At 33.0% G+C, this 15,669-nt stretch overlaps 3 protein-coding genes across 3 annotated transcripts; 2 read left to right on the top strand and 1 right to left on the bottom strand.

Moving 5' to 3' along the window:
- The first annotated feature begins 117 nt into the window (after window positions 1-117).
- Window positions 118-1,190, top strand: LOC123659162. Its single transcript, XM_045594418.1, has 4 exons — window positions 118-357; window positions 637-806; window positions 897-977; window positions 1,055-1,190. The coding sequence occupies exons 1-4, from the start codon at window positions 120-122 to the stop codon at window positions 1,136-1,138; spliced, it is 573 nt and encodes a 190-aa protein (XP_045450374.1). The 5' UTR covers window positions 118-119; the 3' UTR covers window positions 1,139-1,190.
- On the bottom strand, window positions 1,182-2,851 carry LOC123659160 (V-type proton ATPase subunit D-like). Its single transcript, XM_045594417.1, has 5 exons — window positions 2,585-2,851; window positions 2,144-2,382; window positions 1,987-2,068; window positions 1,795-1,891; window positions 1,182-1,391 (listed from the first exon to the last, which is right to left on the bottom strand). Exons 1-5 carry the CDS (start codon window positions 2,849-2,851, stop codon window positions 1,234-1,236), a joined length of 843 nt encoding a protein of 280 aa, XP_045450373.1. The 3' UTR covers window positions 1,182-1,233.
- A 502-nt stretch (window positions 2,852-3,353) lies between these two features.
- Window positions 3,354-11,734, top strand: LOC123659159 (mucin-5AC-like). The gene is made up of 8 exons (XM_045594416.1): window positions 3,354-3,440; window positions 3,516-4,445; window positions 5,598-5,699; window positions 6,304-6,375; window positions 6,777-6,883; window positions 7,420-7,481; window positions 9,705-9,792; window positions 9,957-11,734. Exons 1-8 carry the CDS (start codon window positions 3,354-3,356, stop codon window positions 11,422-11,424), a joined length of 2,916 nt encoding a protein of 971 aa, XP_045450372.1. The 3' UTR covers window positions 11,425-11,734.
- The last annotated feature ends 3,935 nt before the right edge of the window (window positions 11,735-15,669 follow it).

Below are 15,669 nucleotides of genomic sequence, written 5' to 3'. Positions count from 1 at the left end.
ATGACATGACTTGACCTTGGTAAAATATAACCATCGCTTTCCTTAGCAACTTATAAACAACCAAAAGTAAGTAAAAATCAAGTTTTGTTACTTTTAGAATAACATTTTTTTCTGTAAAAATGGATGAAGAAATACAAGCTGATATACCGGAACCTCTTGAAGAGGAAACACAAATTAAAATTAGACCCTTGGAACGTATTAAACTCAACCCAAAAGCACCCATTGAGGCTTCAGCATATGGCAAGGGAAAGAATTTCAGTAGACCTTGGATACTTCAAGACGGTCGGGGCATACCCGGGCAAGGCAGTGAAATGCGGGATAGTTTTAAATTCCCTAAAAAACCCAAACAGTCTGAAGGTACAATAAGTTTAACAAATTAAAAAGTTTTTATAGAAAATAAATAACTGTTTATACAATAATCAGAAAAAATGAAAGAAATAATATTATTTCCATCTAGTCAATAAATTGATTTATTAGTCATTGCAAAATACATACTATGATACATTTGAAGTAAAATTTTATATTTATAATCGAATTCAAATTAAGTACTTAAATTACTTAAAATATGAATTTCTTAATAAATTGTGAAGTTCAAAAAGTATTTTAATAGTAACTTGCAATTAAATTTCCGTGAAGGTATTCGAAAACGTATGCTAACTGACTTTTTTTGGGAGCAAATGTTGGACGAAGTTATTGAGGAATTAGCAACATCACAACCTGCTGAAGAATACTGTTCAGAATATGACGCTAACTTTGTAAAAGATGAGTTCCAACCGCGCAACTTGGCAGTTACAGCAGATAAAAATGTATATGTTATATTATTATATATATATATTTTTTTAATTAAAGTATTTGTTTCAAATGGTAAAAAAGCACTGTTTGTTTTTTTTTCACAGATGCACCTTAAATATCCATTATATGGAACAGGTTCAAGTGCCGTAACTTATTATAGCGAGACAATAAAAAAGACGGGGCCTGTAAGTAATTAAAACGACAGCGTATTTTCTATTCTAGTATTATTTTTCGCCTAATATATACGTTAATGTTTTTCTAGGGTGAAATATTGGAAAAGTTTAGAAGATGTCAATATTTTACGAAACCAATGGAAGAGAGACTAGATAACGGATGGGTTTTATAACAATTTTGAAATCTCGTAATTTTCTTTAATTAATAAAACACTATTGAAACTTTGACGATTTTTATTAAAATATGTCAGACGTATAAGCGAAATGTTTAAAACAGTAAATCTTCATCTTCCCAGTTATGTGGGTAGCACACTGGTTTGAAATCACCAGCAGATACAGTAGTCGAGGACATTAGTGTGCAAGGCCAAATCTTCGCAAGGCTTTCAAATGATTCTTTGGGTGATGCTGGCGGTACAATAGAGTTATCTGAAAAGATAAAACACCGTTTTTTTTTGGTGAATCGTTTTTCATCCTCTTAGAAAGCTTATTTCTTTAAGCCGTTTTGTTTCACCTAACGATAGATTCGACAAACTTAGATGACACTAGAATTATGTTTCGATAATTTTGAATAAATATGTTAATCTTAATTGTACGCTTACATTATACATAAATTTTTTGATACAACAATTTTTATTTCGCAATTCTTGACTTCCGTTACGTGTAAGTAAAAGTTTTGATAAAGACCATGGAAGTTTAAAAAATTATATTTTACAAGCTAACAATTTTGAAGTGAATTTTTTGAATGATGAGGTTAATAAATTTCTTATTTTTAATTTATGCATACAAATTACAATTAAATTGAATGTAAAAATTCACTAACCACTATCACCACAGACAGATTTTTTTGCACTTTTTATTTTTGACAATGTTTGACTAAAGTTTTTTTTTGCTTTAACCATTTTCAACCGATACAATTCTTCTCTTTCCTATCAAAAAAAAAAAAGTTATGTTTATGTAAAAAATTAGATATTTTATGCAGATTAAGAAATAAAATAATGTATTTTATTGCAATTGCAGTAACCCTTTCATCCATTTCCGTCAAAATGTAGCTTTCCGTGTTTCGTAATTTAGGCATTATTACTTTTTCAATACCATTTACCTTTCTGAAAAATTATAAAGTATTGGTGATTAATTATGCTTTTTAACTCAACTTTTGTTAAAATACTTCATGATCCGACCTTAAAGTTGATTTAACGGCTTGATCAAGCAATAAGCATGTATTTCGTAAAGAAGCAAATTTAATCAAAAGCTCAATAGCCTTTTTGAAGGTTTTCTTTGTTTCAGCTGTACGATGTCCGCCCGCTCCAAGTCCAGCGTAGCGCAAAGAATCATTTACAGTCATGTCTTCGATAATTTGAAGAGACGCTGTCGGTACCCCGGATATATTTTCTGGAACTCTTTGTACACGAATTTGTGCCTGATAATAAAATATTATTATAATTTAAATACAAAAGTATACCTCATCATCATCATCACTTCAACTTACCGCAGTCTACTGCTGCGAAATCATGTGTTTTGCCTATAGTCACCACGGTTAGGTGGGTTGGTGACCGCAGGGCTGGCTTTATTGTACCGAAGACGCTAGGTATGCCTAATGACATTTTATAAATTCTGATTACCTCTCCTATATTCTCCAGTACCAAAGCATTAGATTCCCCATTGGTGAATTTAACAGCTGCAAGAGATATATACGCTTCTCGTAATGTGTTCCCTAATATCCCTTGAATCGCAGCCAATTCGGTTGTAGCTTGCCGACCTCGAAGTCGTAGAGCTTCTGCCTTTCGTTTCAGTAATTGATGTCCTCTATTTACTTTTTCTTGTCGATTTTTTATTTCACGCAACATAAATAAAGAAGCTGTAACTGGATACCGATTTTCCGTGTTCATAATTATCGCCGTATTATGCTATTAAGTTATTTTGAATACTTCTTTTTTAATTTTTAAAGTCGTTATTTTATTTCTATTCTGCTTTTTAAAATAATTATGATCATGACTCAAACTAAAAAGTCATATAGAGGAATGTTATTCTTAAAACAAAACATTTGTGGAGTCAAAAGAGGTAAATATTACTTAATATTATACTTCTTGTATTTCGCATATTTTAGCAAAGAGTATATAAAGGTAATTTTTAGGTTTTAGCTTGGTTTTAGCCTTTTAAGTTAAATATATAATACGCTTGTCACGCCTCTAGTGCTGACAATTTGTGCTATATGTTTCCGAACGCAGCAGACGCTTCTGCTATAATTAGTTTCATAAAATTTTAAAGCATTCGTTTCAGAACAATATTCTTAGCTGTCAAAACAACTGTCTTTGCTTATAAGAGTTATAAGATGCATTCGTCTAAAATAACTTAAATAAAAGGTAAATAGGACTATATTACCTATTAATAATGTCTGGTGGGCTCATAGATAAAGTTTATATAGGCTTGGACAATGCACCATCTGCATTTGATATTAAATCGAGAATACTTGGACCAGTAAGTAATTCGACCTTAAAAATCACGTTTTTTCACATATAATTTTCATTAAGATTACTAATCTTTATATTACAGAATGGTACTAATCTTGAGTATATAAGATCCGAGACCGGAGTTGTTGCTGTTTTGAAAAGTGATAAATTCGAGCCCCTGCACTTAGCACTGCATCATACAAGATCAGAGGCATTGGCTGCGGCTAGATCACTGGCGCAGAACCTCATAGAAACCATTCGAGCAGAGTTAGCTCAATGGAGTGCCGCTCAAGCGGGAGGGCCACCGCCTGCGCTCAATGTGCCTCCGCCGACTCTCACAACAACAGCCGCTCCGCCTCCCGTACCCCCTCCTGTTGTAACAGTGGCACTATCCACACCATCAACGTTAACAACCACGTCACATCCTTCAGTTATGCCTCCAGTTGTCAGTGTTGCTTCAACACCCTTGATGACAGTTAGACAGCCGACAGTTTTGCAATTACTACCTCAGCAACAGTATGTGTTAAATCAGGAAAGCGGACAGTTAATACCTATAGTGCAGCCAGGAGTTCAAGTATCGAATACAAATTTTACATCTCTTCCATTAGCTCAGCAACTAAGTGCAATACAGCAGCCGAATTTCGGTGCAACACAAATTGTGGATATTTCTAGCATGCAGCCTGTGAATGTCACTCAGTTGAGACTCAGTGGAGTTCCATCGTCAATGTCTATGATCTTGCCAAATGGCCTGTCATTTCCCCAGGCGAGTTTAACGGGGGCTGATACAACTACTGTTAGTTCAGCGACAGCAACCCCTGTAGTTTGTGCGGCACAGAGTACTAATGCATCACAGAAAATCCTTTATAGTACTGATAAGGGTGACAAAGAAGTCAAGTACCACATACAAGGAGCTGAAACAATGCAGTGGACCGTCCCTGGGTCTCAAACTATGTTGATACCGTATCAACAGTTGCAAGATCTAGCAACAAATCAAACAGGCTTGACAAACCTTCAACCTCAGCAGTTTGTGTCGGTGAGTACTTATTCCTAATAAATAATATATCATCACCATCAGTCTATTGCAGTCCACTACTGGACATAGGCCTCCACAAGTTCGAGCCAAAAATGGTGTGAACTCATGTGTTTTGCCCATAGTCACCACGCTGAGCAGGCGCGTTGGTGACAGCAGGGCTGGCTTTGTTGCACCGAAGACGCTGCAGCCCGTCTTCAATCTTTCTTTTTCGAAGCCAGTAGTTGGATGGTTATCCCGCCATCGGTCGTCTTTTAAGTTCCAAGGTAGTAGTGGAACTGTGTTATCCCTTAGTCGCATCTTATGACACCCACGGGAAGAGAGGGGGTGGCTATATTTTTTAATGCTGTAACCACACAGCAAAAATATTATAATAAAACAAAAAAATATAAATTTTATATTAGCAACTTTCAATTCTTAATTATTTATACTGTGATAAAACATGAAATATTTAATAAAAAAATATAATTTAGACTTCCTTTGAGAAAAAAATAAAAGTATAAACATTCTTTAAATATAGATTTTATTTTGCTTCAGACTAGACGTATAAATGACATTGGTTAAGTATGGGGCTCCTAAAGGGCTTCCCTTTTTCTTTTATGGCTGGGTTTTAATACCTGGACACCCCACCTGGTGACGCCGTCAAAGCCTATAGGGACAACAGCACTCTTTAACTTCGAAAAAAAAAACTATGAGTAACTCTGTTAGTTGTTTGATAATGATTCTATAACATTACATGGAAGAATTAGTTTTAATCAAGAGAAATTTAATCAAGTTTTAGGGTTTTTATCTATTTCTTAAGAAACGTAGCTAATAAGAAGCTTTTATTTAACATTGATTACTAACCATCTGTTATCAATTACAACATTGACAAATCAACTTACTCAATTTACAAAATTGGCAGAGATCTCTTCTAATAACATGTATTTAAATATTTTTATTTTATTTATTTAACAATTTATGCACACTAGGATAACAATAGGAAATAGCTTATTATATATTATTAATATATTTTAATTTAAGCTAGTTGACAAATATCTGCATAAAATAATTTTACCAAATATATTTTGTAGTTATAGTCTAATTTAGTAATAGTGAAATCTATGTAGAATATATTTTAATTATATCATTGTCATAAATATTCATATTTTACAGATTGCACCAGCGAATAGTTTTCAACAAACTTCCCTTCCGCTGTCCCAGTTGCAACTGCAACAGTTGCAGGCCACCGGTACAATAATGCAGTTAAATCAAAAGGTGATAAAAACATTTTTATTTTTATTTTATTTTTATTTTATTATAACTTTATTGAGTATGAATACTGTTAGAAACCTTACAGGAATCTTAAAGATGTTTATTTTATATCAACAACTGTTTTATATGTATAATTTATTTGCATTAAGAAAATAGTGAACTATTGTCACTCAGCTTATAATTACCCAAGACCCTTGACTCAATAAATTGTAGTAAAATTGTTCATATTGAATCCTAACTTAAACAAGCCACTATTTTCTTAATGTGAATAGACTATATATAACTAAGACAAATCATCAAATTTTGTACATATAGACAGATATGTCCTTTGGAAATTAAATTGAATATATTGATTTAAATCAAAAATAAAATTAAGCAATTCGTTTATTTTCAGAATTTTATATTCAAATAGATTTAATATTTCCAGCATTAATATAATTAATATTTTAAGAGCTTTAGTACTTAAAATAGAAATAAAAATTAATTTAGTAATTAAAATTAATAATATTTTGTTTAAAGAAAATCATAAATCTTTCTCCAAACAATTTTATAAGTTCTCTCATAATGCAGATATGAAGAGTAATAAAAGTATTTTACATTTTAACAGCCAATAGTAAGCAGTGCGTCCTTAATAAATATAATTTCTACCGGCCAAGCGTCCTCACCGCAAATTATATCAGTGAGCAAATGCAAATATTACATTAGCATTTCACCATACTAATATAATTTCTTCTGTCTTACCCCCATTTCCCATTTCAATGTTAGCTTCTATTAATTGAGACATTTATTTGCGCCATGGATCGTAGACGGTAAAGGAATCTCATATATAAAATAGTTACTTCAAAAATAGCTTGATGTGATTTTTAATTCTATGTAACAGTTTCTTTGCGGCTTTTATTAATTCCTCACTAAGTTTGGTTGCAAATAATACCCATATGTTTTGTTTAGTCATTTTTAATTGTACCTTCTGTCACATTTCCCGCACTAGCCTCTAAATTAATTGGTTTTTGGGCTTTTCGATGTCAATCATTTTCGTTTTTAACTTTAACATAATTTAATAAGTATATAATATATTTTCAGAGTTCGTCGACCCCTACAAAAAATTCGAGTCAAGAGTCTAGAGGTCAAAAAAGGTTATCCGATGGAACACCAAGCCAATTGCAATTGCGACCGATTGCGCCAGCTGGGTGAGTGATTTTTTGGTTAATACACTAAATAAAGTTTTCTTTTCAGATCACAGGAGCAATGTTTTCTGATCTTTAATGTTGTGAAAGTAGTACAAAGCAGCACTCAGAAGCAGCCGAGTAGAAATGAAAAAATGTTTTATTACATTCAGACTAATTTGTAGTAAAAAATATGTACATTTGCCCATTAAAGATCACTATCCTAGCCAGATATCTCATCGCATCTAAATTACTGGAGCAGGTCGCGTCGATTTTAACCAAATTTAGAATCATTCCAACCAGTTCAGGAAAATTTAAAATCAAAATTTTTCTAAATCACTGGATGATCTTTCTATTCATAATTAGTGAAAGTATAAATTATTATTGAAATTAATTCTTATATTTAAAAACCTGCATGCCTTTTAATAGGATGAGTATTTTAGCCATTCTTAACCGGCCTTGGACGACGGCTTTGACTGTTTGGTCTCATTGGGGCTTTATTAATATATACGATATTGTGTGATGTATAATTTGTGTATTGAAACGATACGATGCCGCAGGTCTCATGTAAACCAGGACAAGAGCTCATCAAGAGATTCCAGATCGTGGACCGCTGCCGCAGGTATTGAAGATTTAAACTTGCACTTTATATCCGAGATTGTCTTGTGACTTGTTTGATTTTAAAATAGTATAAAATTTGAATTCATTTTGAATATGTACAGGGCTGTCATGACTCTAAATACCACCTTGTTTCTTTTGTTGTAATTTAATGTTTTTTTTTTTTTTTTATTAGTGATGGACTAAAAATTTAATTAAACATTAAAAATATTTTTAGATGATTAATAGGTTGTTGTTATATACTATTTTTAAATTACTTTAAATTAGTCTATTTTCCAGAGTTGAGTTTTTAATATCTTCATGTTATATAAAATTTGAAAAAATTCAAACAACTTATTGATTAAATATAACATACACACAGACAAGACTTATTTTCTTTTATTATTTACAATTATTTAATGAACAATAATTTTTTCTTTTTATCGTCGGGATCCTAGTCAAGTTTACATAGTTTAAAAAGTTGATGTAAGATGTTAATACTTAGCTTCATACTGACGAAAGAACTACTAAGATTTGCTGATTATTTAGTTATGGCAACCCTAAATATGTATAATATAGAAAGTACAACTTTCATTTTACTTATCTCGGTTATAAATTGTTTAAAACTCGTAACGACTAACCAATCCGCTCTTGTAGTTATTAATATAAATGTATTACGCTTAAATCAGCGTTTCCATTTTAAAAGCCTTAAACATTTTAATTGCTAAAAATAATGCTAAGCGAATTTCTTTCAGAAGATATAGGAAGATGCCTTTTTATTCTTTAGATTATTTTAAGCAGGTTCTTCTTTGCAAGGGTCATGAGTTATATACATTATGTAATGTGTTTTGTTGTATTGTAGGTCCAGACCAGACTGCTAGATTTTTTTTTAAACTTTTATTTCTAGGAACAACCGATGATCCGAGCTTTCCCCCAAAATTCAATTAGGTACTTTCATATTTGAAACTTTGAAAAGGAAATTTGGAGAGCATCTTTCATTTTGTTTCATACTTATTAAGTCATCACTAGTTATTTCAAATTTCAACATTTTTAATTCTACCTTACACGATCATGCTGTTTAGATTTTTAATGGAACAATAAAAATGCAAAACTTTCGAGCGTTTAATTTGCGTCAAAAAATTTAGCGTACCTAATTCCAATCAGATGTACCGAAGTAAAAATAAAAAAAAATGCGTAAATATACAAAGTTTTGCGTCAAGTTTTAAAGGAAAGACGGTTGTTTCATATTTTATTTTCAGCTGTTAGAGTTGTGCCGTGTCAACAGTAACTGCAGATGTTACTCTACATTTTCTTTCTTGCTCTTATTCTAATTGTGTTGATTTTGTCCATTTGTGCAGGTAGACAGATAATGGAATTCCTGGCAGCTGGTATTCTAGTGTCTGTTTATTTTTACATTTTCGAGTTTTTAGATTTGGGCTAGCAGGAGCTACTTTTAGTATATACTATGTCTAAGTTAGTTTTGTAAACGAGAATCTTCTGCAGGTATAAGCTTCTTTGTAGACCGGATGTACATTGCTTTAATTTCGACAAAAATCTCTTTCCAATGGAGTGGCAGTAAATTAAGTCATTAATCAAACCAGCAATGATAAAAAGTGCTTTTTTTAATTTAAGGAAAAGCGTATTGTTTTGCAATTTGCGTATAAACTTGATATAAGTAATTTTATCAATATTCTTTGTTGCGCAACAAAATTACATAGCTTATTGTGAAGCGTAAAGCGTAAACAATACCTTGCGTAAGTGAAATAAAAGTTTTAGTAAAATTTGAAATGAAATTTTCACTTAAAACTTTGGTCGAGAAGCGTAACTGATTATTATTTATGGGTTTATATTTTGTAAACAGAATTTTTCTTCCATATTGTCATTACAGAGTAAGGTTCGTTGGGTTAGCGGACGTGGTGCTTTTCAAAACTTTACACAATTTTTGTTTGTTTCCTATAATTATTAATTTTCTTTACAGGGTCATCACAAGATTCCGAAAGTCGGATTAATATGAATATTCTCAAGATCAACCAACAACACCTAAATAATAATGTTTTTTTCTACAGAATCTGTTTGAACTTGCCTTAACCCATATAAGACATCGGGAACCTGTCACCTGTCTCCTGTCAGCTGTCACCTGTCTTGATTATACATAAAGATGTGCAATTGCGTAGTTTCATTAATGCAGATATGCGTTGCGTAAAATTGAATTATTTTTTATAATGTACACGATAAAACATTTTAACAGCTAGAGACAATACGATGGTCAGCATGGGTATGAAAATTAATCCGGCTCACGGGACCATCATCCACGTATCTTCTGGACAACAAACAAAGTGAGTTTTAAATAAGTAAGAATGTCATATTTTCTTAAATGATGACACATGTAAAAATATTTTTCCTATTTTAGTTTGTCAATATTTCGTGTCTATTTAAAAAAAGCTTAGTTTTAAGTAATTACTTGAAATAACATTTAATGAAATGTGTGTTTTGTTCACAGTGTATCGGCGTCCACAGTAACCCAAGACGGAACAGGAATGTACATAAAGCAGATTGATAGAAACGCTATACAAATACAGACGAGTAAAGATGGACAGAAACAAGATTTGACATCTAATAAAATACAAAGCGCAGCACAAAACGTTCAAATGATAACAGTTCCGCAAGGAATGACTGTTTTACAAAATCCACTCAATATCAGTCAAATGCCGACAGTGATTGGGCAACCAAATAGTCAAGTATACATGATACCAGCGAATCATCCGAACTTAGTCCAAGGTGCTCTTCCTCCCGGGCTACTTGGGCAACAAGTGTTACAACCGGGACAAAATGTTACAGTAATGCAGCCAAATCAACTTGGTATGCCAGGTGGTGTTCAATACAACGTACCATTGATGCCGATGAATATGCCTCATAACTCTCAGTACATGCCAGCAGGGTTAAACCTCAATACTCAATTATCGGCACAACAATTAAACGCAGCGTTAGCGGGTCAACAGCTAGCGAATTCAAACTTAACAGTTTCCGGAACGATACCAATAGTTCAAGCACCTCCATCTTCTCCAATGACAAACAATTCTACACTAAATGCGTCTCAACCTCCAGTGCATCAAATTTTGCCGCAAAATTCAAATTACATGACACCTACTTCACAATACGCGAGCATGCCTCCTCAGTACGTTATGCAAACGAATTCTGGAGCGTTAACTATGCCTTCAAACCCCAATGTTCAATACACTATGCCTACAAATCAAGCTACAACTCCAGCGCCTACAAACGGTAATGGCCAATCAAACACCGCTGAAGCGGACAATACAAACGGAACAAGCAATCAAACTAATTATATTTCGTCATCTTCTCAAGATAATAGTTACTCGATATCTGGCACAACGTCTGTTCAAAACGCAACTCAACAGGGTTTCACAAACGATGGAAGTTCGACACCTACAGCGGGGTACTCGTCGACAAATCAATCCGTGTCACAACAGAATTACGGGTCTGCGAACGGCAGTGGATCCCAGAACACCGGCTACAGCGTCAGCCAGGCGTCCACACAACCCCCGAGCTACCCCAGCAATGGCTCCAACCCTCAAACACCCACTCAATCTTATCCACAAACGACCCCAAGCACACAAAACACGTCACAAGCAAACTTTTCACCATCGACAACACCTGCGCCGAATCAAACGTACCAAAACATGCCATCGATGCCCAACGTCCCCCAAAACATGCCAACGATGCCAAACGTTCCGCAGAACATAACGATGGCGAACGTCCCCACGCAAAATCCCTACCCTAACACCCAAAATCCCTACCCGAACGCGACCGGGCAGAATTTAGCCGCGTATGCCAGTAACCAGTACACGTATACGAGCCGGCCCTGGTTCCGACCGCGCTACGGGTCCCCACAGGGCTCGCCCTACGCCCCGCCCCCGCCCTCCGGCTACAACTACTGGCAGGATACTTGAGACTTAGCCCTCGAGGACGGAGACCTAACCTGACTAGACCTGAGGCTCGACGACGACTCGTGACGTCCCGCCTCGCCAGATTCCTACAATGTCCTAATACTGAACTAATATATCGCTCATATAATATATATTGAATTTCATAATAACTATGTAGATAAATAGTGTATATTTGTATTTGTGGAGTGTACCAGTGTCATGGAGTGCAATGTGACTACTTGGATCTCTACTCGACCGGTAGATTAATGAAAAATGTAGTATATAAGATATATGTAATAGAGACTGCTTTAATATTAAAAAAATATTACATTTATAAAATGTATAAATAAATATATGTCTAAACTGTGTTTATTTCTTTATTTAAATACATTTCTAGGTAATTTAGTACCTAGAATACATAAAATTTTTAACATAATATTCTTACGCTACGCTTCAGCCTGTAATATCCGACTGCTGGGCATAGGCCTCTCTCCCATGTAGGAGAAGGAGCAGAGCTTAATCCACCACGCTACTCCAATACGGATTGGCGGATATATTCCCTACTAAGAGTAACGATCGCTACCAGCCGGCCTAGCATGCATACAAAGAGATATCTCTTGACGAGAGAGAGAGATAATGTCTACATCGAGTATTTTCTCGATTACCCTAACATGCGCACTACGAGAGACAAAATTCTCTTCCGAAGACTTCGCCTTGTCGAGTAGAGAAACATTATCAACCATAATCACAACTGAATATCATTCTTATTTCTTATGTCGTAAAGTTGAATTTACAAGGTTATTGACCAATCGTGCCAAACCAGGATGAGCCAACGTTTGTATAATTTCAAACGAGTGACACATGTTTTATTTAACAATGTTCTCGGCCTTTTGGCTAAGATAAAAAGTGTATATCTAATTTAAAAAATCTAATATGGAAAATAAAACGGCGTAAGTAAATGAATTTAATTATATATGTAAAACAATATGCTCGTGTTGTGCTTTATATCTTGTCGCACATTAGATAATTGTAATTCTATCACGCATTGTTTTTTTTTTGATTATTGATTATACTTTTATTCTATTTAATTTTATTTTTACTTATTGATTTTTTTAATATAATTTTGTTTTGTTTTTTATTCTGAATGTTGTCTTGTCTTGTTGTACTAACTCAATATGGACTTATACTTTGGTCTGAAATAAAGTATTATTATTATTATTATTTAGAATAAGAAGAAATTACCGAAATTATATAATTATAATAGGGAAACGCCGTGGTATACAAAAAATAGGCACCCGGTTTTATTTATTTTCTATTTATCGTCTTTCTCGTCGATAATATTGAAGACGAGAAGTTTCTCTTCCTAAAACGGCAAAATTCGACAAAATTACGATGTCATGTTAGCTTCCGTAGAGATAAATATCACAGATCACTAAAATTTAATGATTATCTCTTCTATTGACGTAACGAGAAGAGTATCACATGCACGCATGTTAGCTACTGTAGACATAGAGAGATAATACGAGAAAAGGGGTAGACAAAATTTTGTCGTGGCGTGCATGCTAGGCCTGCAGGTGTAAATACATGATAACAAGCAGGACCGACGGCTTCATGTGCTCTCCGAGGCACGGTGGGGAGATCAACAAGGACGGCACAACGCCCAGACCACGGTAAACATATGTATGGTATCTATATAGTATGGTAGATAAAAATGTTTATCATGTGCGGGGTTCGAACCCGCAACCGCCAGCGCAACAATCACCAGTGCTGCGACCTTTGCGCCAACGCGTCTTCATATATGCATAATATACTTAATATCAATTAAATTTAGCTACAGTTGACAAGTTTGTTATTGCGAGCAATAGTAGGTAACTGTTCGACGACAGTTATTGATAACATATTTAACTATTAGTATGGATTGGAACAAAACATTTAACCTATGTCATATATATAATTAAAAAATTGCAGGATAAAAATACAAAGACAAATTCAACTTGCATAACCATTTATTTTTCTACAAAACATGATATGCCATGTCTAACCTTACAATATGAAAAACGTAACAGTACCATCCAATGTAACACATTTATAGTTTTTCTTATAAATTCGGTTATTGTTATACTTATGTCATGTAATCTCACTTCAATCTTAAGTAATTTCACAGATCTTTAATTCTATAAGTAATAATTAGTAAGTGAAGATAATAGCTTATATTAAAAAATTATTATAATAAGAAAATGGTGGGAAAAGTTAACAATTTTTAGATGCCATAATTATGCGATTTATTTTTTTTAAACAATAACATAAAAGTTAAAAGTAATCAACACTATGTTTACTAAATTAAAACAAATACTAAGCATTTCAATAAAGCTATTTTGAATTAAAAAAAAAATAGGAACAGTATACAAAAAAAAAAAAAGTCACTCTCAACAGAGTATACAGAATTTTTAAAATATTTTATATAAATATTACCTTGCATCGATTAGTAACAAAATAGTTTAATTTTAGTGAATATGTAACTTAATGATAATTTAAATCTAATTCTAAACTACGGTTACAGGACTAGAAGATCAAATGAATTTAAATGAATGTGTTATAAGGACGGAGATTAAACTCCTTAAACTCCAAGCTCTTTGTTATGAGAAATAATTTTAGAGAAAAATATTTACCCTGACGGTAGGCTGAGTTGAAAAAAGATGAAATAAACTGTCGAGTGTCTCCATTCACGTCGGATTTTGTCAATGTAATTGCAACAATAATTAATGTGTAGAGGCTAACGTTCACAAAGGTCCTTAACAGTTAACTGCTACACTTTAATGGAAGCACCACGATTTCCAATTTGAGGAAACTGATTAAGAAGTTATGTTTATTGTTAATTAATTACTGAAGATTAAGAAACAGTTTCATTTCGGGCCTTTCCCACTGTTAATGACAGGTTGTCAGATAGCAGCAGGCTTTGTGCCTTGTGGGCTTGTTTCCACTTCAAAAATTAAACTAAAACTACCGTTTTACATAAAATGAATAGAAAAATCTAAAAGATAAAGTAGTGTCTAATTATGAAATAAAGAAAACAAAAAATATTCATCATCAGGTTACTTAATTCGACCGTATATATATATATTATGTATGTAGTTTTGATAATTCTTTTTTTGTTGGAAAGGGGATATCTCTGGTGTGGTACCATGATAAGGAAACCAGGATCTGATGATGGGATCCCAGAGCAATCGAGGGGAAATACTCCGCGAATCCGAAAATCCGCATAACTTTTTACTGGGTGTACTGATTTTAATGATTTTTAAGTTAATCGAAAGTTGATGTTTATCATGTGGCCACATTTAAATTTCATCGAGATCTGATTACAACTTTTGGAGTAATCTTTGATAATGCGTATTTACTTGACTATTTTTTCGTCTACCTACGTTGTGTTACTTGTCGATATAATTGAAGTTTGTTTTTTTTTTCGTTTGCTTGCAAACACAATTATTAAATTGTAAACTTAATTCTCAATCTTCAGTAGCTATTTAACATATTATTTTGCTTGTAATTTTATTTAAATTTTGACAGATGCAAAATTTATTATTTCGTTTGCCATACAAAAATAGATTCCAGATTCCCTTTTTTTTGGACAGAGATATTACTATGACACATGCAGTTTTAGCGTCCATGTTTTAAACTGTATTGTTACAATTTATTGTCTTATTTCAAAGTATTTCCTTACACATATCAAAATAATTTTTTTGCACCATAGCACCGGTCGATACAATTCTGAACACATTAACGTATTTTTTCCTTTCTATTGTTTTGTATTTTTAACAGCACTGCCTTTAAATTATTATACATAATACACTTGGCACTCCTTTTTAGTACTGTATAGTCTGAATACTATTTTATTAATTTAGTACAATAAATAAAATTAAACTATTTAAACAAATCTTAGAGATAAATTTTTGATATTTAAACTGTTCAGTGTTACTGTTTATATTATGATTACACGTAACCACTGAAAAACGTAAAATTGTGAACTATAAACATTTATATAATAAGACCCATATAAAATTATAGATTTGCAATGGATAGTAGAACAGTTACGTACATTTTGTACTGAAAACTGCAAAGCTATACATTACTTGATTTGAAAGGTTATATTTATTTATATATGTTACGATTCTATATCAGTTTATAATTATTTAAAACAACTAGATATTATTTCTTACAACAAAAACCAACTTCTTACCAATTCGTCATAAGGGAGCGTCCATAAACCACGTA

This window comes from Melitaea cinxia, chromosome 13 (genome assembly GCF_905220565.1).
Source record: "Melitaea cinxia chromosome 13, ilMelCinx1.1, whole genome shotgun sequence".
Lineage (NCBI taxonomy): Eukaryota > Metazoa > Arthropoda > Insecta > Lepidoptera > Nymphalidae > Melitaea > Melitaea cinxia.
This window is presented reverse-complemented; position numbering and strand designations above follow the sequence as displayed.

Excerpts from the sequence above, each read along its gene's own strand:
- LOC123659159 (XM_045594416.1), top strand. The coding sequence starts at position 3,354 with ATGTCTGGTGGGCTCATAGATAAAGTTTATATAGGCTTGGACAATGCA. Across the intron at positions 4,446-5,597 it reads AACCTCAGCAGTTTGTGTCG|ATTGCACCAGCGAATAGTTT; the intron begins GTGAGTACTTAT and ends CATATTTTACAG. Across the intron at positions 9,793-9,956 it reads TCTTCTGGACAACAAACAAA|TGTATCGGCGTCCACAGTAA; the intron begins GTGAGTTTTAAA and ends TTTTGTTCACAG.
- LOC123659162 (XM_045594418.1), top strand. The coding sequence starts at position 120 with ATGGATGAAGAAATACAAGCTGATATACCGGAACCTCTTGAAGAGGAA. Across the intron at positions 807-896 it reads CAGTTACAGCAGATAAAAAT|ATGCACCTTAAATATCCATT; the intron begins GTATATGTTATA and ends TTTTTTTCACAG. Across the intron at positions 978-1,054 it reads CAATAAAAAAGACGGGGCCT|GGTGAAATATTGGAAAAGTT; the intron begins GTAAGTAATTAA and ends ATGTTTTTCTAG.
- LOC123659160 (XM_045594417.1), bottom strand. The coding sequence starts at position 2,851 with ATGAACACGGAAAATCGGTATCCAGTTACAGCTTCTTTATTTATGTTG. Across the intron at positions 2,069-2,143 it reads GCCGTTAAATCAACTTTAAG|AAAGGTAAATGGTATTGAAA; the intron begins GTCGGATCATGA and ends ATAATTTTTCAG. Across the intron at positions 1,892-1,986 it reads TGACGGAAATGGATGAAAGG|GAAAGAGAAGAATTGTATCG; the intron begins GTTACTGCAATT and ends TTTTTTTGATAG.